General features: G+C 39.7%; 1 protein-coding gene across 8 annotated transcripts in view; it reads left to right on the top strand.

Annotated features, from left to right (window-relative positions):
* The first annotated feature begins 419 nt into the window (after positions 1 to 419).
* Positions 420 to 26,475, top strand: part of SMG7 (SMG7 nonsense mediated mRNA decay factor) — a 91,287-nt gene continuing 65,231 nt past the window's right edge. For 2 of the 8 annotated variants that reach the window (XM_047839828.1, XM_047839826.1), the window contains exon 1: positions 420 to 736. Coding sequence is in view for 1 of the 8 variants with exons in the window: in XM_047839823.1 (XP_047695779.1) it covers positions 708 to 736 (29 nt within the window). In the remaining 7 variants the exon portion in view is untranslated. The remainder of the gene's footprint in view (positions 737 to 26,475) is intronic. The other 6 variants (XM_047839827.1, XM_047839829.1, XM_047839825.1 and 3 more) reach the window with 4 other exon arrangements.

Below are 26,475 nucleotides of genomic sequence, written 5' to 3'. Positions count from 1 at the left end.
GGCCGCAGACGGGGGGAGGGGGTTCTTAGCGTCACACTCCGGGGCGCGAGGGAAGACTAGAGTTGAGGGACTGGCGGGCGGAACTGTAGGAGGAAAGGGTAGCGTTTCCGGTAGGAAAGAGTGGAGGAGTGGAAAAAGGAAAAGAGAAATCGGGTGGAGTGGAAAGACGGGGGAAGACTTTGAGTGTAACTCCTGGTTGATTTGGGCTCGATGTTCCTGGTGAGGCCGGGGTTACCCTCGCGCGGGAGAGGAGTGGGTTGGCCGGAAGCCGCCAAGCGCCTCCAGCCGCCCGCTCAGCAGCCGCACAGGCACCTCACCGCTAGCGGATCCTAAGAAGGAGCGCTACGGGGAGGGAGAAGTCACCCGGAGGGACGGGCGCCACTGAAATCTCGCGAGAAGGACACCCCCCCCCCCACTTCCTTCCTCTGCTTCTTCCTCTTTCCCCGCCCCCTTCCCTTCTCCCTCCCCTTCCCCCCTCCCGGGTCGGAGTGTCCCTGCGCCCCACGGGCCGGAGCAGCAGCGAGAGCAGCTTTCCCCGCTCCCTCCCCCTCGCCTCACTCAACTCCCCCCCCCCCCCGCCCGCGGAGCGAGGAGGAGCCGGAGGAGAGGAAGATGGCGGCGGCCGCCAGCACCCGCGGTGCCGCGGGGCCGCTTCGAGGAGCCTGAGAGACCCACAGAGGCTTCGCGGGAAGACGCGGCGGCGGAGGATGAGCCTGCAGAGCGCGCAGTATCTCCGGTGAGTGCAGAGGTCGGCCCCGTACGTGGGGGGAGCGGGTTGAAGGTTCGGGCAGGGAGCAACAGACACAGAGGTGGTGTGTCGGCGCGGCGGGGGAGTTGCTGTGTCCTCTCCTTCCCCGGCGGGGAGGCGGGGGTTGCGAGGGGATCCTCGGGGATCCGCGGGAGGGGGCGGGGCGGGCACACTCACGAGTGCCTAGCCCCCGCGGGCCGGGCTGAGTTCCAGCGTAGCCAGCTCGTCCCGGTGCCGGGAAGGAGGTTAGGAAAGCGTGAGAATGTGTGTGCGCGCGCGCCCTCGGGGTCGCGGGCTCGCAGGCGAGGCGGGGGCGGGGGGGGGGTGGGCAGCGGCGACCCCGAGTGGAGGTGGGTGTGGAGTCTGATCCTGGTGGCGGGGGTAACGTTGTGTGGTGTGGGATTGGCTGGAGCGTTGCTTGGGGAGAGGACGAGGTGGAAGTCCGCACACCTGGGGTGGTGGTGGAGGGAGTGCGGAGAGGGAGAGAGACCTCTAGAAACCCGAGTTTGTTCTTTATACTCGGGTTGGAAGTACTGAAGAATAATGTCATCTGTAGTTAGTTGGCGGGGTGGGGGTGGGAGCATAAAGAGGGGGAATGGATGAGGAAGTGAGGAAAGAGGGAGGTACTATGGACGGGGTTGGGTTCCCCAGAAGAAACTGAGTTAGAATTAGTGTAGTCAGATGATACCATACTGAGAGTTGTGTACGTTCATTAAGAGTGTTGTAAGGAACTTGGATGTCGGAGGTAGACTGACGCATGGGTACAGAGTGTGTGAGAGTATGTGATGGGTGTCTGGGGTGGTGTGAAGGGAGCGACTGATAAACATTTTAGGAAGGGGAAGATAGATACATTGCAACCAAGTACACGCTAGTGAGAGCATATTGAATGGGAAGACACCAGCAGCCAGGAAGGTTCCATGGAAGCAGAATAGGAGCTTGGACATAGAGGTAAAAGAGGATCAAAATTTTGATGACAGAGAAAAACAAGGTGGTTAGAGTCTGAAAATAATTGGAGAGTTGCTACTTCTTAGAAAAGGGGAAGGAAGACCTTAAAACGGATCCTTTTTGTCCTTTGGGAGCAGAACTAAGAAAGGCAGGCTAATGGGAAGATGTTTAAAAAAATGGTTTCATACCTTGTAGAAGAGGGACTTGGTTGGGGTAGAAGTCTGAAATGAGCAGAAAAATCGCTTTAGCTGTTTAGTGAAAATATTGTTGTGTGATTGGCTTCCTAAACACATATTACAAGAGAAGGTAGGTAGTGATACAGGAAGGTGGCTGTTGTACTTATGAAAGTAGTAATAGTTTCTTTGAGCAGAGTGTGGAAAGGAGAGAATGATGAGATCTTTGAATTGTGGTTGAATGCCTGAGTTTAACAGACAGGGTGCGCACAACATGTGTGCCCAATGACTGACTTTGGGTAGTTGGAACGATATCTGTAATATTACAGTCCTTTTTCTCCACTATTATCCTTGTATTGTTTAACATGTCAGATAAACTTAATAAATATAACTGTGAGAAAGATCTATGGTAGATGTTGTAGACGGATGTGGAAACCATCAGGACAGTACTTAATTTTAAGGAATTTGCACTTATTATTAATAATAGCATGGAGTAAAATAAGGCAAGTATCATAAAAGATGCCAGTGTCATTAAGAGTTCAAAGACACGAGATTATTTAAACAATTGGGGGGAACCAGGAAAAGCTTCCTTTGTTCATTTGCTCATTCATACACTCATGATTCATCAGTCATTTTGTTGATCACCTATATGGGAGGTATTGTACCAACTGCTGAGAAAAGAACTCCACCCTCTTCTTACAGAGTTTACAGTTTGTTAGGTTTCAAGGAGAAAATGGAAATGGACCTTAAGTATAAGCAGTATTCTGACAGGTGTGGACTGAGAACAGAATCCAAACGGAAGGAAACTGAGCAGAATACTCAGATAAGGGAGTATGGGAGCTGGGGAAGGTATTCAGACTAGTTAAACAAGAATATAGGGTGATGCAGCTGGAAAAACTTTTAATAGACTTTTTTATAGATTAAGTTTGATCCCTTCCTTTCACAAATGAAGAAAGTATAGATAGCATAATGAAGTCAAAATTGTTGAGGACCGTATAGCTGGAACGTGGAGGCTCTGTAACTTACATGTAGGTCTTCTGACTCTATCAGCCATACTGTGTGACGTGTCTGGGTTTATCCATTCTTACCACAAATATGTATTGAGAGCTTACTGTATGCCAGTCACTCCTCTAGGCACTGAGGATACAACGGTGAATGAAAGAGTAAACATAGGAAGGTATATTCTGGTAGAATTAGGCAATCGGTAAACATGAACAGATAACTATGTCAGGTGGTGACAAGAACTAGAAGGAAAAAGCAAGATACGGATATCTTCTTTTATATAGACAGGGTGATCAAGGAGAGCCTATTTAATAAGGTGCCTGTATTTGAGAGGGTCTTGAATTGTGATCTGTAGTTAATAGTTAAAATGGATGGATCATGGAGAATCTGAGATGATTTGTTGAGAAGAGCATTCACATGCTCATAGATAGGATTAGGAAGATGAATCTGTGTAGTGTAATAATGGGCAGTTAGGACCAGAAATAAGGCGGTAGAGTAGAAAGGTAAAAGCAGACGGGGAGAGAGGTGATCATTTTAATGGGAAGATCAGATGGTTTTGAGAGGCTTCTCTGTTAATGTGTTTTATATTTTGTAAATTATCATGGTAGGGAAGACTTATCTTTAGGTTGTGAAATCAGTGGTAGACAACTTGAGATGAGTTTAGTTCCTTGAAGAAGGGAGAAAAGAATAAGAAGGAACACTGAATAACTTATATTTTACCGCTAAAGTTGAATAAGCAAAACTGAACAGGCACCAGTGTTTTCTCAGTCTTGCACGTCTGTTCTAAGTAAATAAAGCAAATCTTAGGGCTAACAGTTGTCTGGGACTTAGAGGGGATAGGGTAATAAAGACTCGCACCAGCCCAAATTTCCCTCTTTTTCTTCTTCGGATAATCATTCCATTTAAAGTATGCTGTGAGGCGGCTAGAGACTGTCTTCAGGGAAACATCATGTTCACTTTCTTTTCTTTGCTGGAAACCAAACCTTTTGGTTTTTAGACAACTTGGAGAGGATGTTAGATACTGCTGAACAAGTGTGGTTGGGGGTATGACAGTTATTCTTTGTGACCCTTGACTTTAGGGAGAATTTTGTTGCCTACCTTTCTCAGTGGTATAAGACCATGACTGGGCAATTTTTAAACTGCATAGCTATAGATCTTTCCTCATGGAGATGAAAATTAGCTTTGTATCCGCTAGATTCATTTGCTGGAGTAAATGAGCTGGGGTGTCTGGCATTGAAATGGTGCATTGTTGGTGGCAAACCAGGGAGTAAGATGGCAGCTTCAGAAGAGTGAGATAGGAGGATATGAGGTTAAGAAGCATCAGTAAGACGAAGATAGAGAGTTCAAAATCAAGGGGACTGAATTAGTCTTGAGTTGCAGAAATAGAGCAGAGATGATAGTAAAGAAAACCTATCTTCTGTTTGGGAAAGAAGGTGATGTTGTGAGGAAATTTTTTGTTGTTGGAAGAGAAATTTTTTTTTAAAGCAGTGTCTTTTTTTTTTTTTTTTTAAATAGCAGATTGACAAGATTCCTAAGTGAATAAATTAAGAGTACTTTTCTGCATTTTATAAAAATAAGAACTGGTCTTAAAATAAGGTTCTACAAAGAATATGATTGGAAATTTATTTCTCGAAGAAAAATTCAGTCTTTTCTCTTGATTTATGGCAAAATAGAAAGATCTTAAAGACTTTGACACCTCTGTTGAGTGAAAGAAAATGGAATTTTGAATATTGTCCATCTAATAAGGGTGGAAGAAGGGTAAAGATAATCCATGGATGAGATAGTAGGTGATGGAGATCATGCTTTAAAAGAATAGTATTTTAAAGGATAGAAATACGGAAACTAACATATCAAAATTGGAAATGCAGAGATAGGGAAAGTATTGAAGTACCAGACAGGGAAGACATCATCAAAGTTGTTTGGGAAGTCGAGAAAGTAGAATAATCATAGCCAGAGGGAATACCAGCCAAACAGGTCAAATCCTATTATAAAAGGTGGCATAGGTGATACTGAACAACATCTGCTTCTGTCACTGTACTCCCTCCACCTCTTCCTTTCCTTCCTTGCCTATTTTTGTCTTTTTTTTTTTTTTCTTTCTATGCTGTAGGTTTGCCAGGGAGATCCACTTAAAGTTGATCCCTGGTGTGAGACCACTTTACAAGAAACATCTACAAATTGTCTGTTTTGTTAGATTTTTTTTTTTTTTTTTTTTTTTTTTTTTTTTTGCATGGTCCTTCTATTAGCAAAGAGGCTGCATTCCCCTGGCACACTTTGCCAGAAACTTTGTTGCCAGAGGTAGAAATAATGTAACAGACACAAGGTGGTTTTCTGAGACAACAGAAAAAGGGTTGTCATTTAAGTACTAATTAAAATTCAGGGGCACCTGCGTGGCTCAGTTGCTTGACCTTCGACTCCTGATTTCAGCTCAGGTCATGATCTCATGTTTTGGGAGTTCGAGCCCCACATTGGGCTCTGGGCTGACAGTGTGGAGCCTGCTTGGGATTTTCTCTCTGCCTCTCTCTCAAAATAATAAAATAAGTTAAAAATTTTTAAGTACTAATTAAAACAATCCAATATGTTAAGATAAAATGTGTCACAGTAAATCCTGGGACATAGGGAGATAAAAAAGGTGGAGATAAAGGAGCAAGCAGAGCCTTATCCTAGCCTGGGGAGAAGAGCAGGGAAGTTAGTGGGAGCAGTTTGGGAGGAATATGTGTACTAAGTAGGTTCTGGAAGATTCTGGTAATTCTGGGCTGGGTATTCACTGTCTCTGGAAGCTTCAAGAAATCCTATAGCACATGCTGATTCTAATTCACATGGTCAACAAGTCTTCCCCTGCCCCATACCCATTCATGTTTTCCCTGTATGTGACTTAAAATAAAATAGCTCTGGTCCCAGAAAATCAGCCACATTTACCAGCCAAAACATGGCTGATTTACCAAACATGGTAAAATTGTTGGAAAAAAATTGCTCTCTCTTGAGGCTTATAACTCTCTTTTTTATTACAATGGTGTTAATGGCATTTTACCTGCTTGAATATTGAGTGGCTAAATTGTTTTGACAGTTAATTTCTGCTTCCCTTGCGGTTTCAGTTGGATTCAAAATGTATACTTCCTGTCCTAGACTATGTTTCATTGCTTTCTAACAGCTGCTATGTTCTACCTTCATGGAAGATGAAGCAATTGCTGAGTTTTTGTTTTGTTTGTCTTTTAAGATGCTGTTCACTAGTGTAGCAAGTTTCTCTTGAGGCAGTTTTGGGGTGGAGAGTGTTTCAGACTTTAAAAGGGCTAGTTTGTTTTACAGTGGAGAAATATTGTTTGCAGCCTCCAACTACGTGTCTAACCCTGGCTAGCATGGGTTAGAGATGAGTGATGCGAATGAGCACCTGAAAATTCAAGTGGGTTTGTTTTCCTGATTGATCTTGTTCAGAGAATAGATTATTAAGCATATGTGTTTTGGATAGTCGATTAGTCATATATCTGTATGTGGGTATTTTGGCAGATGGTCATACGTTGTCATTTAAGTTTTGTAATCAAGCTGCATTTTAGTTGTTGAATTGTTGTGGATAGATTTATCAATGGTCTAGGAGATTGTAACTAAGGGGGGCTAATCAGCAGTTACAGGAATATGCAGGGATGGAACTTTGGCAAACATGTCCCATGGCAAGTGAGAACTTGTAACCAACTCCTTTCTTGTTAACACGTAAGTGGAGCTCCTTAGGAGGGTTGTTTTCACTGTCCCTTAGACCCATTTTGTAGTCAGTGGGAAGAGTAGATGTTTAAGAAATTGTTTAAGAAAATTTTAGGAGTCTCAAGTAGACTAGGCTCAAGTAGACTAGACTACTAGTAGACTAGTAACAATTTTGTTTTAGTTGTTTTCTTCTTTGCTTCATTTGGAACAGGTTTCCTAACCATGGCACTTCACAGACATTTTGGGTCAGACAATTCTTTGTTGTGGGGATTAGTCCTCTGCATCATAGGATGTTTCGTAGCATACATTGGATCCCAGTATCATTCACCCCCATTTGTGACAACCGGAAATGTTCCCACACGTTGTCAGATGTTCCCTCTGAGTGCATATCCTCTCCCAGCTGAGAACCACTGATTTAGAAAATACACATAGGAGGGATATATCAAATATGCACAGCATCAATTCATTTTCTTGTTTTCTCCTTCTTCAAGCCATAGATTACTTCTTAGGCTTCCCTGAACTTTTTTCTTTTAGGTGTAATAGGCCAGTTACCATGTTTAGACCATACTTTTAAAAACTTGTTCATATTGGGTGCCTGGGTGGCTCAGTTGGTTAAGCATCCGACTTTGCTCACGTCTTGATCTCATGGTTTGTGGGTTCTGGCCCTGCATTGGGCTCATGCTGACAGTGCAGAGCCTGCTTGGGTTTCTCTCTGCCCCTCTCCTGCCTCCCTCTCTCTGCCCCTCTCCGACTCATTCTTTCTCTCTCTCAAAATAAAAACACTTGTACTTACTTTAAATGTATTTTAAAAGTATTTGATTTTATGGGCAGAGCACAATTATAGGAGCTTTGCCTGTGGGAACTCAAAGATACTGGAAAAAGGCATTTAAGTAACTATAATAGCAGATAAACTGCAAAGTGCTAGGATGGAGAAAGAGGTACTGTGTAATTAAGTATAGGGGAGAACTTTATTCCAGCAGAGGTGGAGGTGGGGCCAGGAAGGTATCTTGGAGATGAGATTTGATCTAGGTTTTGAAAGATGGACGAGACTTTTAAAAGTTGATATTAGGAAAATTGACATTTCAGGCAGGAGGAACATCTCATAGCTTCTTTACTCCAAATAATTTTTAATAGTTTATTTATTTATTTATTTTGAGAGAGGGGGTGAGCATGAGTAAAGGAGGGGCAGAGAGAGATGGATAGAAAATCTCAAGCAGGCTCTGCAGGGTCAGCGCAGAGCCTGACATGAGGCTTGATCTCATGAATCATGAGATCGTGACCTGAGCCGAAGTCAGATGCTTAACCGACTGAGCCACCCAGGTGCCCCCTCCCCCAAATTATTTTTAAAGTGTGTTTATTTATTTTGAGAGAGAACACACATGCACAAGCAGGGGAGGGGCAGAGGGAGAATTCCAAGCAGGCTTGAGCCTGATGCAGGGCTTGATCTCAAGAGCCTTGAGTTCATGACCTGAGCCAAAATCAGGAGTCAGACGCTTAACCAACTGAGCCACCCAGGCTCCTTTTCTTTCTCACTTAATACTGACAATTTTGTTGCCGTTTTTCTCTGTCTCTCTGTGTCCCTCTCATACACATCCATCCATCCCTCCCACAAGTAAACATCCAGTTTTTGGCCAAGGTAGATACCCCAGGTCCTGGGAGATAAAAAGAGAATCTGTTGTCAAGTAATTTTACCAGGCCCACAACTATCACATAGTTCATAGATGCTATGATATATACACAGGGGCCTTATGGAAAGTTCTTGAAGTCTGTTGTTAGCACTGGGATTCTATGATTCTGAATATCTTGCCTTTTATTTTATTTTGTTTTCCTGGTCAGCCTTGCCCAATCTGGCAAAAAGAAATGGCATAGCCCTACTCCTCTTTTTTTTCTCTTCTTTCAACGTTTCTTGTCTGCAGATACCACATCCACTCCTGTCACCACATCATCATTATTTAAAATCTGTTTAGTATAAATAATTGTGTTAGATCCTAGGGAGGCACATTGGTATAAGATATCATGTCTACCATTCAGAGAGTTTATAAGCTATTTAATGAAATAAGCATAAGCATAAAATAATACAATAATACAATAATAACAAAGTACAGTTGAGTATAGTAGTTTGGAGCATGGTCTCTGGGGCAGAACTGTTTGGATTCAGATCAGCAGCTCTACCACTTACAGACTGCATTACCTTGGACAAGATCCTTAAGCTTTCTGTGCCTCGGGTTCCAGATCTGAAAAATGGTGATAGTAATAGTATTTATCTCATAAAGTTATAAAGATCAAGTGAGTTAACTGGCAGAGTACTTGGTATGGTTCAGGCGCATAGTAAACACTATGTAAGCTTTAGCTGTGGATAACAATGCCTGAAAGAAAACTTAATCTGATAATTTTGCATCTCTGCCTTCTGGACATTCCTCATTTTAGAAGTCTTTCTGTCATAGCGAACTCCACTCTCTTAAAGGTAAACTCGTAACCCTTACCCTTCTCTTCTCACCATGTCCTGTGTGTTTCCTCATTTTCGGCATTAGTGCTGCCACTTTGCATCCTCCCATCAGGTTTAAAATCTTGCAGTCATGTTTCAGTTCTCCAGTGTCTTCAGACTGTTCCACACATAAACTGCTCGGGAAATGTTGTCTTCCTGCTGTCTCTTCTTTTTATGTCTGGCACTGTCGACTTTATGCACGTACTGTTGAAATAGTCTTCCAACTGATACCTTGCCTACAATTCTCACAGGTAGCAAAAAGAAAGCACTGACTTTGGGTTTTTAAACATTGTCCACTAACATCTCTGATTCTTGATTTCTTTCTCATTAAAATGGAATACTCATCTCATAAAATTGCTGTCAGTGTTAAAATAATGAAAGTTTATACATGTTTGGCAGATTCTGGTTCTCTTTCACATTCCTCACCTGTCCCCCTGCCAGTTAATCTATTGCACTGCTTTTATATTAGTCTTCCTGCAAAGCATTTGTATGTTGCTTTTCCTTGCTTAAGCTCCTTAGTCTGGCATTCTGGGTCTTCCATAAAATGGCCCTCATCTACCTCTGCCAAATGATATCTTGTTATGTTTTCCTAAGAACCAACTATGCTAGCCAGAGTAATCTCCTCATTGGCTCCTAAAGATGGTTTATCCATTCCTGCTTTAATCTCTTTTCCTAGGCCATTTTCCCGGTAGAAAGTACCGTCCTGTACTATCTTAACTTAAGCTTCACCTTCTCTGAAGACTTCTGTGTTCTAGTGATTTCTGCATTCTTGAACTTTGTAGTATTTCCTGTCTCTTAGTCATTTGGTATGTATAATTTCTTAAATTTCTAATTATCTCTTTTTTAATAGAAATGAATTATCTTTGCAGCTAGACTATGACAGAGACCATGTCTCAGCATTTAAAAAAATTTTTTTTTCAATATTTACTTTTGAGAGAAAGAGAGTGTGAATGGGAAAGGGGCAGAAAGAGAGAGGGAGACACAGAAACTGAAGCAGGCTTCAGGCTCAGTTGTCAGCACAGAGCCTGACATGGGGCTCAAACCCATGACATGTGAGATCATGACCTGAGCTGAAGTCGGACGCTTAACTGACTGAGCCACCCAGGAGCCCCATGTCTCAACATTTTTAAGTACACAGTGTACCATAATGGGTGTTCAATAAGGTTTTCATGCTTTTTTGTTTTTGCCAAACATTTATGGAATACTTACAAATGCCAGTGCTAGGCTCTGAGAATGAAGAACGTATGAACTGGTTTTTGTTCCTTAGGATAATTGTTTCCTGGAGGAGATGGATGTTACATAGATACGTCAATATAGTGTGGTAAATTCTATGTTAAATGTTTTCAAGGGTGCTAGAGTACACTGAGGAACTTTTATTGCCTGGGGAGTTAAGAGAAAGCTTCCAGAGTTGAATCTCTGAGCTCAGTCTTAAAGGATGAGTAGGATTAATGAGGTGAAGAGAGAAGGGAAGGATATAGCGGGCAGAGGAACAAAATGAGTAAATAAATGCCTGGGAGCAGTATGTTTGAGGAACTCTAAAAAGTTTGGTGTTAGGAATGTTTGAGAGTTTGGTTGATGTACACATCGTGATCAGATTAGACTGCCACTCAGGGTATGGTGTAGAAGTTAAAGAGATTTTTATTAACCCTGTCTCATTCAGCTTTTTGTTTGGGAGTCTAAGGTTCTTTTTTCAACAAATCTGGTCATGAATCTTATGGGAATAATTAGTTAAAAATTAGTTATTTGGAGTTATTCGCAAAAATTAGTTTTTTGGAGTTTTGTAAGAGATGAGAGTTTTAGTGAATATATGTAATTCTGAAAATAACTGGGTTGCTAGGACTTGCTTTCTAGAATCTTCACGTCTTGAATCTAGACATGGAATAGAGGTGGAGGTGAGGGAAGAAAGAATGTTAGGGGGGGAAAACAAAACATTAGAGACCATTTTTTGATGATTAACATTTTATTATTTTTTTAATTTATTTTTTTTTTCAACGTTTATTTATTTTTGGGACAGAGAGAGACAGAGCATGAATGGGGGAGGGGCAGAGAGAGAGGGAGACACAGAATCGGAAACAGGCTCCAGGCTCTGAGCCATCAGCCCAGAGCCTGACGCGGGGCTCGAACTCACGGACCGCGAGATCGTGATCTGGCTGAAGTCGGACGCTTAACCGACTGCGCCACCCAGGCGCCCCGATAACATTTTATTCTCACGGTTTAGGCTGGCATTTTTTTTTCCATAGTGTCTTAAGTGAGAAGCAGGATTCTAAAATCTATTATATTTAAAAAGCTGCTATACTTAATGTGTTAATATCCTCAGTTTATTTCCTAAAACTCCATGGGTTTACTGAACACATAAGTTGAATGCTTTTTCATTCCCTTCTTTTCCCAGAAGCCTAGTATTTCAGTGCTGTTAGTTGGGATAGAGCGAATTAGAATGTGTTTTATTAGTACTGTCTCTTAGAAAGGTTATGAATTATTGCCTAGTTTTTTATTAGGTGAGATACTGTGCATTGATGAGATATAGGTAGAAAGATAATCAAAGTAAAATGCAATTGGAAGATGATATTCAAAGAAGAAATGGGTTAAAGTATTTGCTTACTTGGGGCAACTGGGTGGGTCAAGTCGGTTAAGCATCCGGCTTTGGCTCTCAGGTCATGATCTCGCAGTTAGTGAGTTTGAGCCTCACGTGGGGCTCTGCGTCGGGCTCTGTGCTGATAGCTTGGAGCCTGGAGCCTACTTTGGGTTCTGTGTCTCCCTCTCTCTTTGCCCCTTCCCTGCTCACACTCACTCACTCTCTCAAAAATATTTAATTAAAAAAAAAAAAAAGGTTTGCTTCCTTGAAAAAAATATTTTTAATGTTTATTTTTGAGAGGGGAGAGGGGAAGAGAGAGAGAGGGAGACAGAAGATCTGAAGCAGACTCTGTGCCGACAGCAGCAAGCCCATCATGGGGCTTAAACTCATGAATCATGAGATCGTGACTTGAGCCGAAGTCGGACACTCAACTGAGACTCAGACACCCAGGTACCCCTTACTTGACAATTTTTTTATTGCTGGTGGGAAAAAATAAAAAGCATCGTGTTCAGAGAACCACTATAGGATGAATTTGAATATAAAAAGGGCATCTGCAAAATTTTGTGCATGTGCATACTTATAGTTTGTGTAAGATATTTATTTTATTTTTTAATGTTTATTTATTTTGAGAGCACGAGAAAGCACAGGTGGGAGAGGGACAGAGAGAGAGAGAGGAGAGAGAGAATCCCAAACAGGTTCTGTGCTCTCAGCACAGAGCCTGATGTAGAGCTCAAACTCGGGAAACTGTGAGATCATGACCTGAGGCGAGATCAAGAGTGGACGCTTAATCACCTGTGCCACCCAGGCACCCCTAGTTTGTGTGAGATATTTTAAAGCAAAATTTTTGTATTTTAATATCTAACTTCTGTAAAATACGTTTTTCTCAAACTCTGCTTATTTTTAAATAATTAAAATAATACTATTTGCCTGAAATACTTTTGTTTTTTTGTTTAATATTATTTATTTTGAGAGAGAGGGAGAGAGATGCGGGGGCTCAATCTCATGACCTTAGCCAATACCAAGAGTCAGATGCTCAAGTGACTGAGCCACCCAGGCACCTCTGCTTTGATTTGTTTTTTAATGGAAAAGGGTCAGAACATTTTAAGAAGGAAGCATAACTCAAATGTTAAGGCATACTGGTCATAAATTCTTGGTTTATAATAGGAAAGGAAAATGTGAATAGATTAATTAAAAAAATTTATTGCTTAGGTTGTTTGTAACTCCTACTCAAGGGTCTTTTGGTTTCCTAAGAAAGCGGGGTGGTGTAGGAAGTTGAATGAGCAAAGCCTTTGGATTAAGACTGGCCCAATTTGTGTTTAGATTGTCCTGAGTTCAGATGCCAGCTCTGCTGTGCATGGCAATGTAACCTTGAACCTCTCTAGTTTTAGTTTTCCATTTTGTATTTTCCTTTCTATAAAATGGGTGTAGGAAGTTGAATGAGCAAAGCCTTTGGATTAAGACTGGCCCAATTTGTGTTTAGATTGTCCTGAGTTCAGATGCCAGCTCTGCTGTGCATGGCAATGTAACCTTGAACCTCTCTAGTTTTAGTTTTCCATTTTGTATTTTCCTTTCTATAAAATGACAATGATAGAATTCTTGGGAGAATTACATGAGAAGATGTGTATATAAAACAACATAGTAAAGAGCCATTTAGGCTCTTTGTGCCTTGAATGGCTATAGAGTGGGTTGAGTGATCTTTTACTGTGAAGTGGGCTACTTTATTCCTCAAGGGTACTGTCTTACATTTTATTAGTGCTTTATACTTCTCAAAATACTTTTATATAATTATCTTCTTAAGCCTTTGTGTACAGTAACTTTGTATAATTCAATTGGCATGTTGTAGAGAAGGAAAACAAGACTTATGTTACCTGATTAGTGGCAGAGTTGCAGTTGGCCTAGTCTGCTTCCTCTTTGTCCACTGCACATACTTGGGCAGTGCTCTTAAAAATGAAAAGTTTCCCTTTTGGTATCTGTGTTTGCCATTAATGCTGTCAAGTGTTGTATGTAATTTAGATGGCTCACAACTATTGAGTTGCAAATTCATATATTAAAAAGCGTATTTCTTAAGTTACTTTAATTTTTTAAAATTTCAAGTGCTAATATAGATGTGATTTTTGCCACTTTTGGCATCCAGAAAAGTAATACATACTTGTTTGAAATAGAACATAACAAACCCCAGAAAATTGTAAGAGTGGTCATCATGATCATGCAAGAGAGTGCAAATCAAATCTGGGACAATAGGCATAAATCTGGACTGTTCCAGGCACACAGAAATTTATGGTTTCTCTACCATCCGGGGTTGTGTCACTTTCCAGTTATTTTTTTATGTGTAAAGTAACATATTCACATACTTGTATTTTTGTACACATGCATATTCTTTAATAACTGGGATTGGGCTATATCATCTGGGTTTGTAATCTGGCCTTTTTTCACTTAACATTTTATTAAAGACATGTTTATAATTATATATCTACAGCATCATTGGAAACATCAGCATACTGTTTTGTATGGAAATACCATAGTTTTCTAAACTGATTTCCTAACTGAAGATTTGTGTTATTTCCAGTATTTTATTATTTTAAAAAGTGCTACAGTGAACATCCTTGTACACCCATATCCTTGTCTACACTTATGCCATCCTGAGTGACAGGGAGTGCCCATTTAAAAATACTTTATTAGGTGTAGTGGGCAGAATAGCACCCCCAACTCCCTATAATATGTTTACATCCTTATCCCCGGAACCTGTAAATATATTCTGTTACTTGGCAAGGGGGAATTAAGTTGCTAATCAGCTAAGTTTAAAATGAAGAGATTATCATGGTTTATTTGGTAGGACCAGTGTAATCACAAGGATCTTTTAAGTATGGAAGAAAGAGATAGAAGATAGAGATAGCATTCTGCTGGAATGGAAGGGGTCACAAGCCAAGGAATACAGGCAGCTTGAGAACCAGGTAAAGGCAGAATCATGGAGCCTCCAGAAAGCAACACAGCTCTGCTTGACACCTTGGTTTTTAGCTTACTTGGACCCACTTCGGCTTCTGACTTTCAGACCTGTAAGATGTTTTCTGTCATTTTAAATCCACCACATTTGTGGTAATCTGTTACAGCAACAAAAGGGAACTCGTAATACATAGTACATCCTCACCAGTACTGAAGGTCTCATGCATCTCACTTTTTTTTTTTTTTTGAAACAGACTCTTTGATGTATTTATTTGTATTACACAAGGGCAAATCTGTCCAATCCTCTATTGTTTCCAGAGTGTATTCCACTGAACATGAATTCTCTGGGAACTTCATAGGTATTAGGATTCTCAATATTTCCAAGGCAAAATAAATTTAGAAATATTGGGTTACACTGGGTTCTTTATATGGAAAATGGTTATCTCATGGGATTTACTTTATTGAAGCGTTACTTTCCTTTTAAAAGTAGCACTGTGAGAGGCGCCGGGTGGCTCTGTTGGTTAAGTGTCTGATTTCGGCTTAGGTCATGATCTTGCGGTCTGTGAGTTCGAGCCCTGCATCGGGCTCTGCTGACAGCTCGGATCCTGGAGCCTGCTTCAGATTCTGTGTCTTCCTCTCTCTGCCCCTTCCCCACCCATGCTCAGTCTCTCTGTCAAAAATAAGTAAAAACTTAAACAAAAAAAAAATAGGTGCTTTTTTTGATAAGAGGGGAGTTACTTTTCTTTGGGTTTAGACCCAGATGTGGACGTAATTTCTTTCTTTATGTTAATTAGTTTACATCCCCACTTTCCCAAGTGAGGTAAGATGAAAATGAGAGAACAGTTTAGAAGCTAGGAGTTGCAGCCGGGCCGAGCCCTGTGAAGTGTGCTTGAAAGGGATACGGTGTGATACCGAACTAATAAAATACCTTTCAAGTTTTCTGCTCTTCTAGTTGTTACCTCCACTGTTTCTTCACATGTGAAATGACAGTCTTTCCACTATTTCTGGCAACTGGTATGAAGCTACAAGTGATGACAGCACTCAAAACCATGAGTAATTTTCTCTCATTTTTAATGCTAACAGGGAATTGCTTTCTTTTGTGTGAGGATTTACTTGTTTTTGTGTTGTATTTGGGAGATGTTCTGATTTTTGTGGCCATACAAGTATACCCTTTAATATAAATCTTTGTGAAACTTTGATAGGGAGTCTTGAGTTAATTTCCTTTATTTTAAATTGTTTTGGTATGTTATTTTATGATTTTATTAAGAATGTTTTTAGGAATCATTTGATCTGTTTATTGTTTGAATGGCTTCTTAATATTTATGCTCTCGACCCTCTGCCACATGGGTCCTCGATGAGCTTTCAGTCACCTGTAACTTGGCAGTGCTAACATAACTTTTTGGCTTTTTTCAGTTCTGACATGGAAGCTTGCATAGAGTAGCCATGAGGTGTGGTAACTCATGGAGAAAGGCCGCTGGTTTGTGCATTTGACATGATTAATAAGACTAAGCCAACAATTTTATTTTGTGCCAGACACTATTCTAAACATTGTGTATTAACTGGACCTTCACAGTACCCTGTGAGAGGTATACTACTGACTTCATTTTATAGAAGAGCAGAGAAACAGAATAGTTAGCCCAAGGTCATGTGTAAAGTAGCTGAGCCAGGAGTCAGGCTCTGGAATCAGTGCTTTAACCATGCATCATATGGACTGTACCTCTATAGTTTTATATTGTTACTTGCTTAGGATTGTAGGATTTTGTTTTTATTTTATTTTTGTTTTATTTATATATTTATTATTAGGTAATATACGGTCAAACCTTGGTTTGCAAGCATAATTTGTTCTGGAAACATGCTTGTAATCCAAAGCACTTTTATATCAAAACTAATTTCCTCATAAGAAATAATGGAAACTGAGATGATTTGTTCCACAACCCAAAAATATTCATATAAAAATCATTACAATACTGTAATATAATACAAGATAATAAAGCAAATACAAAATATAAAGAAAAATAAATTAACCTGGACGTAACCTTTGAAAACCTTCATGGCTGGTGTGAGGGAGACAAGAGAGAGGAGGGTCATTGTGTAATGACTTTCACTATCACTAACGGAATTGCTACTATTTGTTGGCTCAGTGTAATCTTTTTATTTTCATGCAACTTTAACAAGGAACCTATCCAGTGACACTTTTGCCTCCTTTTGAGGATTTTGCAGAAATGTGACATTGCTTGCATTGTTGTTAAACAGATTCATCACTCACACTGCTACAGCCCTATTCAGGTGGTGCTTTTCTACAAAATTTTGCACTGTTTCCCATATTTTACACATCTCCCCAATCTCATTTGAAGTGAGGGATTCCTCTGCCTTTTGCTTCTTCTCTTCTGCAGACGAGATGCAGACATAGACTTCTTATAAAATCTTGTAATTTTGGCCACTCGTATACCTCATTCATACTTCTTGATGATTTGCTCCTTCCCTCGTAATATCTTCTTACCCCCCTTCTTTTCAACCTTTTTCTGCCGGGGGGGGGGCATTGTATACGCTGATGGATGTGGACTACAGTGCAGTATTAATAAACTCTTGTCATTTACTGTATTGAATGTAACTGGCAATAAGGCAGCAGAGGAAAGGGCCTCTATCTGCAGGCAGCCTGACCTGGGAAGAAGCAAAGCATTCCTAAGCTTACTCTTGTCTGGAAAAGCAAAGGACTGTCCAGAGGCGCTTCAAAGTGACAAAAAGTACGCTCGTGCCAGTGGTGGGCATCTTCCAACGTTCTGAGAAATCACTGATTTCTGCCAAACACCACAGCCTGAGACTAAGCATCTGAACATGAGAGACGATCACCCGTAATCCCACAGTGAGCGAACAAGAGAGAGAGAGAGAGGAACCATTGGCTCATTGTGATCATGTGACATTTGGCATCACGTACTACTTGTATTGCAAGACATAGCTCGTTTATCGTTTATCAAGTTAAAATTTATTAGAAATGGTTGCTAGTCTTGCAAAACACAGAACACGCTACTCGTAATCCAAGGTTTTACTGTGTTTGTATAAAACATTTAATATGCACAAGTATATTGTATATGTAGTATATACAATATGAACAGACTTCTCAATCTCAACCTTCCTAGTGCGTTTATTTTTTGTAGAGTAATAAGGGAGAGGGCAGGGTAGTTCTGCCAGAAGGGAAGCAGAACGGGGAGACCTTTTATATTTGTAATAGATGAATTTAGACTGCTTTGAACTCTTACTGACTAGTTGGCCTGCTGTTTTCTCATAGCTGTTCTTCTTATAGTCTCTGCCTTCAGTGTTTACTTAAATGCAGTGTATTTCCCAGGACCTTTGGGAATATTGAGAACCAGAGACTGTGGGTAAAAACACTCCTGACCCACCTGGGCTAATAGGACAAGTGCAGAATGACTTTCCAGTGTTTTTGTTTTTGTTTTTTAACGTTTATTCACTTTTTTTGAGAGAGACAGAGTGTGAGCAGGGTGGGGGCAGAGAGAAGGAGGCACAGAATCCAAAGCAGGCTCCAAGCTCCAAGCTGTCAGCACAGAGCCCAACATGGGGCTCGAACTCACGAACCGTGAGATCATGACCTGAGCCAAAGTCAGACGCTCAACCAGCTGAGCCACCCAGGCACCCCAATGACTTGCCAGTGTTGTAACGTAAGTACAGAAGATTGGGATTGCCTTTTCCTTATTGTCTTGGTTGATTTATTACCCAGAAGTGTTCAGGTGTCAGCTTCTGACACTAAGGAACATGATTTTACATGTATGAAATTCAAATCTTAAATAATAAGTTGCTTCAAAAGGAAAATTCAGTGTGACTTTTTAAAAGTAACAAATTACTAAAGCTTTCATATGTGGCCTGACATCTTTGAATTTACCATTTTCCTGCTTAAACACGTAGTCAGCTGAGACTGAAAGAGTAAGACTGTGTTTTTAACTCTAGAAAAGGGACAGCCTTCCTCTACTTATCTCACAGGCTTAACTTTTTTCATGTGACTTCACATTGTCCTTGAAAAGTTCCTTCTTCCAGAAAGTCTTTCTTTGAATCATCTTAGATTTTGTCAGGTGAATGAGCAGATGTTTCTCTTTATTCTTGGTACTCTTTCATTGGTTACATCACTTTGTGTCTGTTCACTGTTTTGTTCCATGTTAGCCTTGGAAGGGAGGCCTTTCTCGATTATCTTGGTACAACTTAGAGCAATACTGACAATCAGTAAATGTTGACCAGTAATGTATGAGCTCATACTGCAAACATTTTGAAATGTATTAATTTCTCAGAATGGCTGATATTTGTTTTCAAGAGATGCTCAAGTCTGAATCATTAGTATCATTCTCCATTGTGATATAAACAAAACTAAGCATACTTAGACAATGAAAAGAAGCAAAAACTTTGTCATTGTGTTTTTAAGAAATGCTAATAGATTATATAGGTTTAAAGATGGGAGACTTAGGGGAATATATCAGTTATGTGAGCAAGAGAAACAACTGGCTCATTTAAGCATGAAAGAGTTAGAGATGTAGGTTCAACAGCTGCTGTGACACGTTACCACAAACTTGGTGATTTAAAACAACACAAATTATTATCTTACAGTTCTAGAGATCAGAAGTTTGAAATGGGCTCCACTAGGCTAAAATCTAGGTGTCTTTCCTTCTGGAGGTTATAGAGGAAAATCCATTTCCTTGCCTTTTCTAGGTTTTGAGGCTGCTCACATTCTTTGGCTCATGGCCCCCTTCCATCTTCAAAACCAGTAATCCTATCACTGTACCCTTTGCATCCTTTATCGCATCACTTCTGACCCTCCTGCTGCTTCTTTTACTTGTAAGAATCCTTGTGATTATACTGGACATAACCAGTTAATCCAGAATAATCTGTTCTCAAAACCCTTAATCACCTCTGACTTACATAAGTCCCTTGTACAATAGTGTAAGGGAACATATTCACAGGTTGTGGGGATTAGGATATGGGCATTTTGGAGAGGCCACAATTGTTGTATAGCCTGGAGTATACAGCCTTAAATTCAGCCTGTGAAGACACTCCTGTGCAGGACTTTGTCTCCATAACTTCTATCCCTGACCCATGCCTGACATGCTGGACCACTCATACTGGGAATTGGATGTAGTGGCTGTAGTTGTCACAGTCCCTCTTCTCTCACTAGCTGCCATTTACATGTCGGGTTGGTGTGCTCATTGAGAAGCCTCATTCATGTGCCTGTACCCTAGCTGCAAGGGAAACTGGTAAATCTAGAGTGGAAGGTGGCTTCTGTCTTGTAAGTTGGGGGATTTCTTAAGAACAGGAGGGGAAATTCAGATGTGGGACTCCAAAGAAGAATGCCAACTAGAGAGAGCATGTAAGTACAGTGGGGAGTCATTGGTAATGGGATTCTGTTCATTTGATAAACTTTGTGCCAGAGATGTACAGATGAGTGAGACAGGTCTGTTTCTGTTCTAGTGCCAGCCAGAGCAGGAAAGGAAAGCCACGTGCATGTACGTGCCAGTGCTGTAACATAAATCCGTACTGATTTCTCTCAGATCTTAACTGATAGGAAGCCAACTCTGTTTTGTGAAAACTTCCATTTTCATTTCCATTTCATTCTCTCACCTGCTTATCAAAAATTGCTGTCAGATGTACCTTTGCCTTTTGAATGGTGACATGGAGGAAGGTAGGCAGGTTTTGAGGTTTTCCTCTTTCACTCCAGTAGGTTAATCAATAATGTATTGATAAATGCCTGTGCTGTCCAGAATGGTAGCCACTAGGAAAATGTAGCTGTTTAAATTAATTTTATTTAAATGAGTCATAGTAACCACATGTCAAGTGTTCATGTAGCTAGTGGCTACTGAATTAGACAGCCCACGTCTATCCCGGTGGTGTTGCATGTTTATTGTTTTGAGAGTCAGGAAAAATGAAATGTTTAATAAGCTCTTTTTTAAAATACCCCTGATACGGTTTTCCTTTTCATATAATGCTTTATCTGAGTTCATAGCATCCATTCATTCACATGTATTATATGTTCACTGATAAAGCAAACTTTGCAAAATATGCATAATTAACTCTAACTATAGTTAGAAACTCTATAGTTTCATATAGGAAATTGAAGCCGAGAGAGACCAAAAGGTCAAGCAGCAGAATTAGAAGGGGCTTGTATTACTTAATTCTACTCAATGCAATTTAAAGTGCCTCAGGTGCTGAGTAGGATACTGAAAAGGCTAGCTGTTCTGCCCTGGTCTGGGCCTTATTCTCTGGTTCTTGTTGAATTTCTCAACTTGGGCTGGGCAAGGGAGGGCAAATGGAACAACGTGGAAAAGGGGCCTCACACTCCTAGGAATGGATCTAGCTTTTCCCAGGGAGTCTTCCCGAGACTGATCCCCAGTCAGTTTCAGGATGTAATGCCGCTAGATTATACACGGGTTTGCTTTTTGTCTCCTCCCACAATCCCTAGTCCATAAATTCCTTGATAGCAGGAACCTTGTGTACTTCATTGCTATATCCCAGGTCCTAGAACAGTGTCTAAGTAGGTCTGAAATATTAAGAAATTAATAGTATGAATTCTGTTCTACAGCTGCTTCTATGAGTAAGCAAAGTGGTCCATCTGGAGGATTTTTTTCCTAGCTAAAATCTTAATAGTTTCAGGAGTTAAAAGTCTTTTGTAATTTCTCTTTCATATTGCTAAAATAATTGATCCTTTCATGAGTGGTTTGTACCTGCATGGCCCAGTATAGTAACTACTGGCCACCTATGGTTATTGAGCATTTGAAATGTGGCTGGTGTGACTGAGGAACTATATTGTAATTAAGTTTATTTAATTAAAGTTTTAAGAATTTATACTTGATTGAGTTGTCAGAACAATTTGAGTATGTAAATCTACCTTTCAACAATATATTTTATGAATTTAAATACTGATCAAATATTTCTGATAAAGAATTAGCTACTTAGTTGACAGATGCTTTAATTGTAAAATATCTACAACATTTTGACAACTTAGCATGAAAAGAATTTGAAATCTTTAATAATTTTTTATATTGACTACATGTTGAAATGCTAATGTTTTGGGTATGTTAGGTTAAACAAAATACATTAAATCATTTTCTTCTTTTTCTTTTTACTTTTTTTTTTAAGTAAAAAGAAGTAGGTTACATATGGTAAATATGTGACTCACATTATATTTCCTTCTATTGGCCAGTAGTAGTATAGACCATAAGGAGCTTCCATCAAAGGATTTTTACTGTTAAAAAATTTCATGTGTGAAATCATGTTTGTAACCTTGAGGTTTTTACTTAATATGTACTTTAAAAATACACAAATAGGGGCACCTGGGTGGCTCATTCGGTTGAACATCCAACCTCTGCTCAGGCCATGATCTTGTGGTTCGTGAGTTCAAGCCCTGCACTGAGCTCTCTGCTGTCAGCGTGAAGCCTGCTCCCAATCCTCTGTCCCCCTCTCAATGCAACTTAAGCACTCTCCCCCACTTGAGCTCTCTCAAAAATAATAATAATTAAAAAAAATAAAAATACACAAATAATATCTTAGTTAACTACATTCATTCAACATATTTATTCAGGGAAGACTAGATAATAAAGCACTCTTCCAGGCAGTTTTGGGGTTATAGTATGAGTAGCACTTTCAGAGATTAATTGAAGAAATAACAAGTTAGGATGTAGTATGCATGATTAAGAGGTACAAATCAGAGGGCTGACTTCACAAAAATGTCTTAGAACGTTTTATGAAGGGTATATCATCTCCCGAAAATAGGAAGACTTTTGTTAGGAACTGAAGACGGATATTCCAGGTAGAGAAAATACAGTGTTTATTACTAAAATAAATAAATAAATAAGCAAACACAAGAAGAGTCAGAAGCATTGGGAGCATAGTTCATGAAGGGGTAGGAGACAAGGTCAGAAACTAATAGGGGCATACTGACTGGCAGTGTACTTACTTTGAGCTTTGTGGTTAAATGGAAATTGATTTAGTGTTTTCAGTCTGGAAATTGATGTGTTTGAAATTGTTTAGTATCATATATTTGGGAACTCTATGCAAGTAAAGTCATGGAAACCATTTGAGGAAACTGCCAAAATTCATGTAGGAGATAATGAAAGTTTGAATCAGGATACTGAGAAATACTTAGGAGAGAATACATGGTTGTAACCAATGGGGCATTAGTAACTGATTACATATGAAGGGAGAGAGGGAAGGTCATTGATGATATTGAAGTTGGTTGTGGCGAAATGGTAGCACTTTTCATGGAAATAGGTAATAGAAGTATGGGTGTTGAAGGGAGGGAGTATTTAATGAATATCCATACAGAGATGCCAAATAGGCAATTGGAATGTAGACATACCATGAGCTGAGTTGGAAATAATTGATTTTGTAGTTGTCTTCAATAAGGTGACACTTGAATCCACAAGCTGGGAAGGAATGATAGAGCTGTATGGGTATCAGGGTGAGATCCTTAGGGAAGAGGTCCCAGATGGTAACAAGGTCAAGTTCCATTCTTTTTTTTTTTTTTTTTTTTTCTTCCCCATCCTTCCACCCACCTCCCCTCTGGTAACCATCAATTTGTTCTCTATAGAAAAGAGTCTGTTTTTTGGTCTCTCTCCTTCTCTCTCTCTCTTTTAAGTAGGGTTCACACCCAGGGCAGAGCCCAACGCAGGTCTTGAATGACCATGAGATGAAGACCTGACCTGTGAGGAGTGCCTGGGTGTCTCAGTTGGTTAAGTATGTGGCTCTTGATCTCAGCTCTGGTCATGATCTCATCATGGTTTGTGGGTTCGAGCCCTGCGTTGGGCTCTGTGCCAATGGCTTGGAGCTTGCTTGGGATTCTCTCTCCCTTTTTCTGTCCCTCCCCCACCTCTTTCTCTCCCTCCCCCTCCCTCTCTTTCTCAAAATAAATAAATAAACCGTAGAAAAAAAAAGACCTGAGTTGAGATCAAGAGTTGGACTGTTAATCAAGTGAGCCACCCAGGCGCCTCCCTTTTTTTTCCTTTGGTTTGTCTCGTTTTTTCATTTGTTTTGTTTCTCCTCCTCCTCCTTCTTCTTGTTATTTATTTTGAGAGAGAGAGAGCAAGCGCCTGCAAACAGCGTAGGGGCAGAGAGAGAGGGAAAGAGAATCCCAAGCAGGTTCTGCACTATAAGTGCAGAGCCTGATGCTGGACTTCAACCCATGAACTGTAAGATCACACCACCTTTTGTTTTTCTTAAATTCCACATAAGAATGGAATCACTTGATACTTGTTTTTCTCTGACTGACGTATTTCATTTAGCAGTATATTCTCTAGATCCATCCATGTTTCATTCTTCTTTATGGCTGAGTATTCCATCATATAGTTTGTATGTATATGTAATATATATGTTACATCTTCCTTCTCCATTCATCTATCATGGCTACTTGGGCTGTTTCCATAATTTGCCTATTGTAAATAAAGCTTCAGTAAACATAGGGGTGTATATATCTTTTTGATTTAGCGTTTAAATATTTTTTGGGTAAATATTTTATGGTAATTCTATTTTTAATTTTTTGAGGAACATCCATACTGTCTTCTAGCAGCTGCACCAGTCTACATTCCCACCAACAGTGCATGAGAGTTCCTTTTTCTCCACATCCTCATCAATACTTACTGTTTCTTGTGTTTTTGATTTTAGCCATTCATTCTGACCGTGTGAGGTGATGTCTCGTGCTTTTGATTTGCATTTCCCTGATGATTAGGTGTTTCATTCTTAATGACTTTGCCACTCTATATAGGTGGAAGCAGAAAAAAGAAGCAAGAAATGACAAGGGGTTGTTCTAATGCAGTAGTTCTCAAAGTGTCGTCCTCAGACCAACAGCATCAGCATCACCAGGGAACTTGTTAGAAAGACAAATTCTGTGTCCCATCTCAGACCTGCTGAATCAGAAACTGTGGGGCTTAAGTTTAGGTATTATTTTCAAAAGCATTCAGAGATTCTGATGTAGGCTGAAGTTTGAAAAAAATGCAGATACACTGTAGTATTGAATACTATTCAAGGAAGTATGAGGACTTAGAAAAAGCTCTTAATTGGGGCGCTTACTGTTAACTCGTGAGAAAGTTTGTAATATTAAATTGCCACCAATACTGTTCATGCTATTTAGTCATTTTTATGAATATAGAATGTGCATTTTATGTAATGTGTAGATAATGTATTTTAATCAGATTATGATCATAGGGTGTATATTGTTTTAAATCACATTACTGGAGGTAATCGAAATAAAATGCACTCATTTTAAGTGTACAGTTAATGAAGTTTTATGAGCATATATCCTCTAACCACTGCTCTAATCAAGATATAGAACATTTCCAAATCCCCCCAAAATTCTCTCAGACTCCTTTGCAGTCTGTCCTTACCCTTTTTGTCCCTCTGTGCCTCAGGCAATCCTTGTTCTGATTTGTATCACTATAAATTAATTTTGCTTGTTCTAGGACTTCATAAGTGGAATAATACAGTATGTACTATTTGTGTCTGAAATCTTTTGCTTGACATAATATTTTTTAAATCAGTCCACTTTATTGCATGCATCACTAGTTGTGTTCTGGTTGCTGCTGAGTAATACTCCATTGTGTGGTTATACTACAGTTTTTTATTCCTTCACCTTTTGATGAACCTTTGGGTTTTTTGGTTTTTTTGCTACTGTGACTAAAGCTTCTAGAAACATTTTGTGAAAGTCTTTTTGTGGACATTTTTCATTTCTTTTGGTAAATACTTAGGAGTGGAATCATTGTGTCATATAGTAAGGACACATGTAACTTTACAAGAAATTACCAAACTTTTTCCCAATGCATTTAACGTTTTATACGTCCACTAGCACTGTAGTCGAGTTCGAGTTCTTCCACATCCTCAACTACAACACTTGGTTTTGGTAGTCCTTTGGTTTTTATCATTCCACTGAGTACGAATTGGTACTTTATTGTAGATATACATTTCCCAGATGACTGAAGATGTTGAGCTGCTTTTCCTGTGCTTACGGGCCATTTATGTATCTCCTTGTATAGCGTCTAGATCATTAGCCCATTTAAAAAATTGGATTGCTGTATTATTGAGTTCTCTTTATATTTCTTGAATGTAAATCCTTTGTACACACATACAGACACACACACACACACACACACACACACACACACACTCACACACACACACTCACACACTCACACACCCGAGTCTGGCTTGCCTTTTCACTTAATGATTTTGAGGAACAGAAATTTTAAATTTTAATGAATTTAATTTATCAGTTTACTTTTTGTTTATTGAATCTTGCCTTTATTGAACTCTTTTTTTGCTCTGGGGCAGTGAAGATTTTCTCCTAGAAATTTATAGACTTAGGTCTATGATTTTGAGTTATTTTTGTGTATCTTGTGATGTATTTTTTAAGGTTAATTTTTTCCAGTTTTTAAATTTTTACCCAGATATTCCAGCACTATCATTGAAAACATCATTTTTCCCCCATTTCATTGCCTTGACACTTTTGTTAAAAATCATTTGGCTATCCACACAGATACATTCATATGCATGTACCTACATACATGAGTACATGAGTTTGTTTCTGTACTCTCTTCTGTTCCATTGATTTATATATCTCTTCTTATACCACTACTATACTGTTTATATTATCACAGCTCTAAAGTAAATTTTGAAATTGGGTGGTGTAAGTTCTCCCAACTTTATTCTTTTTGAATACATTGTTTGGGTTATTCTAGATTCTTCATTTCCAGATAAATTTTAAAGCCAGTCTGTCAGTTTCTACCAAAACGGCCTGCTAGGGTTTTGACTGGAATTGTTTGTAACTGTAGATAAGTTTGGGGAGAATTATATTGATCTTTTTATTTTTATTTTTTTTTTAATTTTTTTTTTTTTCAACGTTTATTTTTGGGACAGAGAGAGACAGAGCATGAACGGGGGA

The sequence above is a fragment of the Prionailurus viverrinus genome, chromosome F1, assembly GCF_022837055.1.
Source record: "Prionailurus viverrinus isolate Anna chromosome F1, UM_Priviv_1.0, whole genome shotgun sequence".
NCBI classification, from domain to species: Eukaryota; Metazoa; Chordata; class Mammalia; order Carnivora; family Felidae; genus Prionailurus; species Prionailurus viverrinus.
This window is presented reverse-complemented; position numbering and strand designations above follow the sequence as displayed.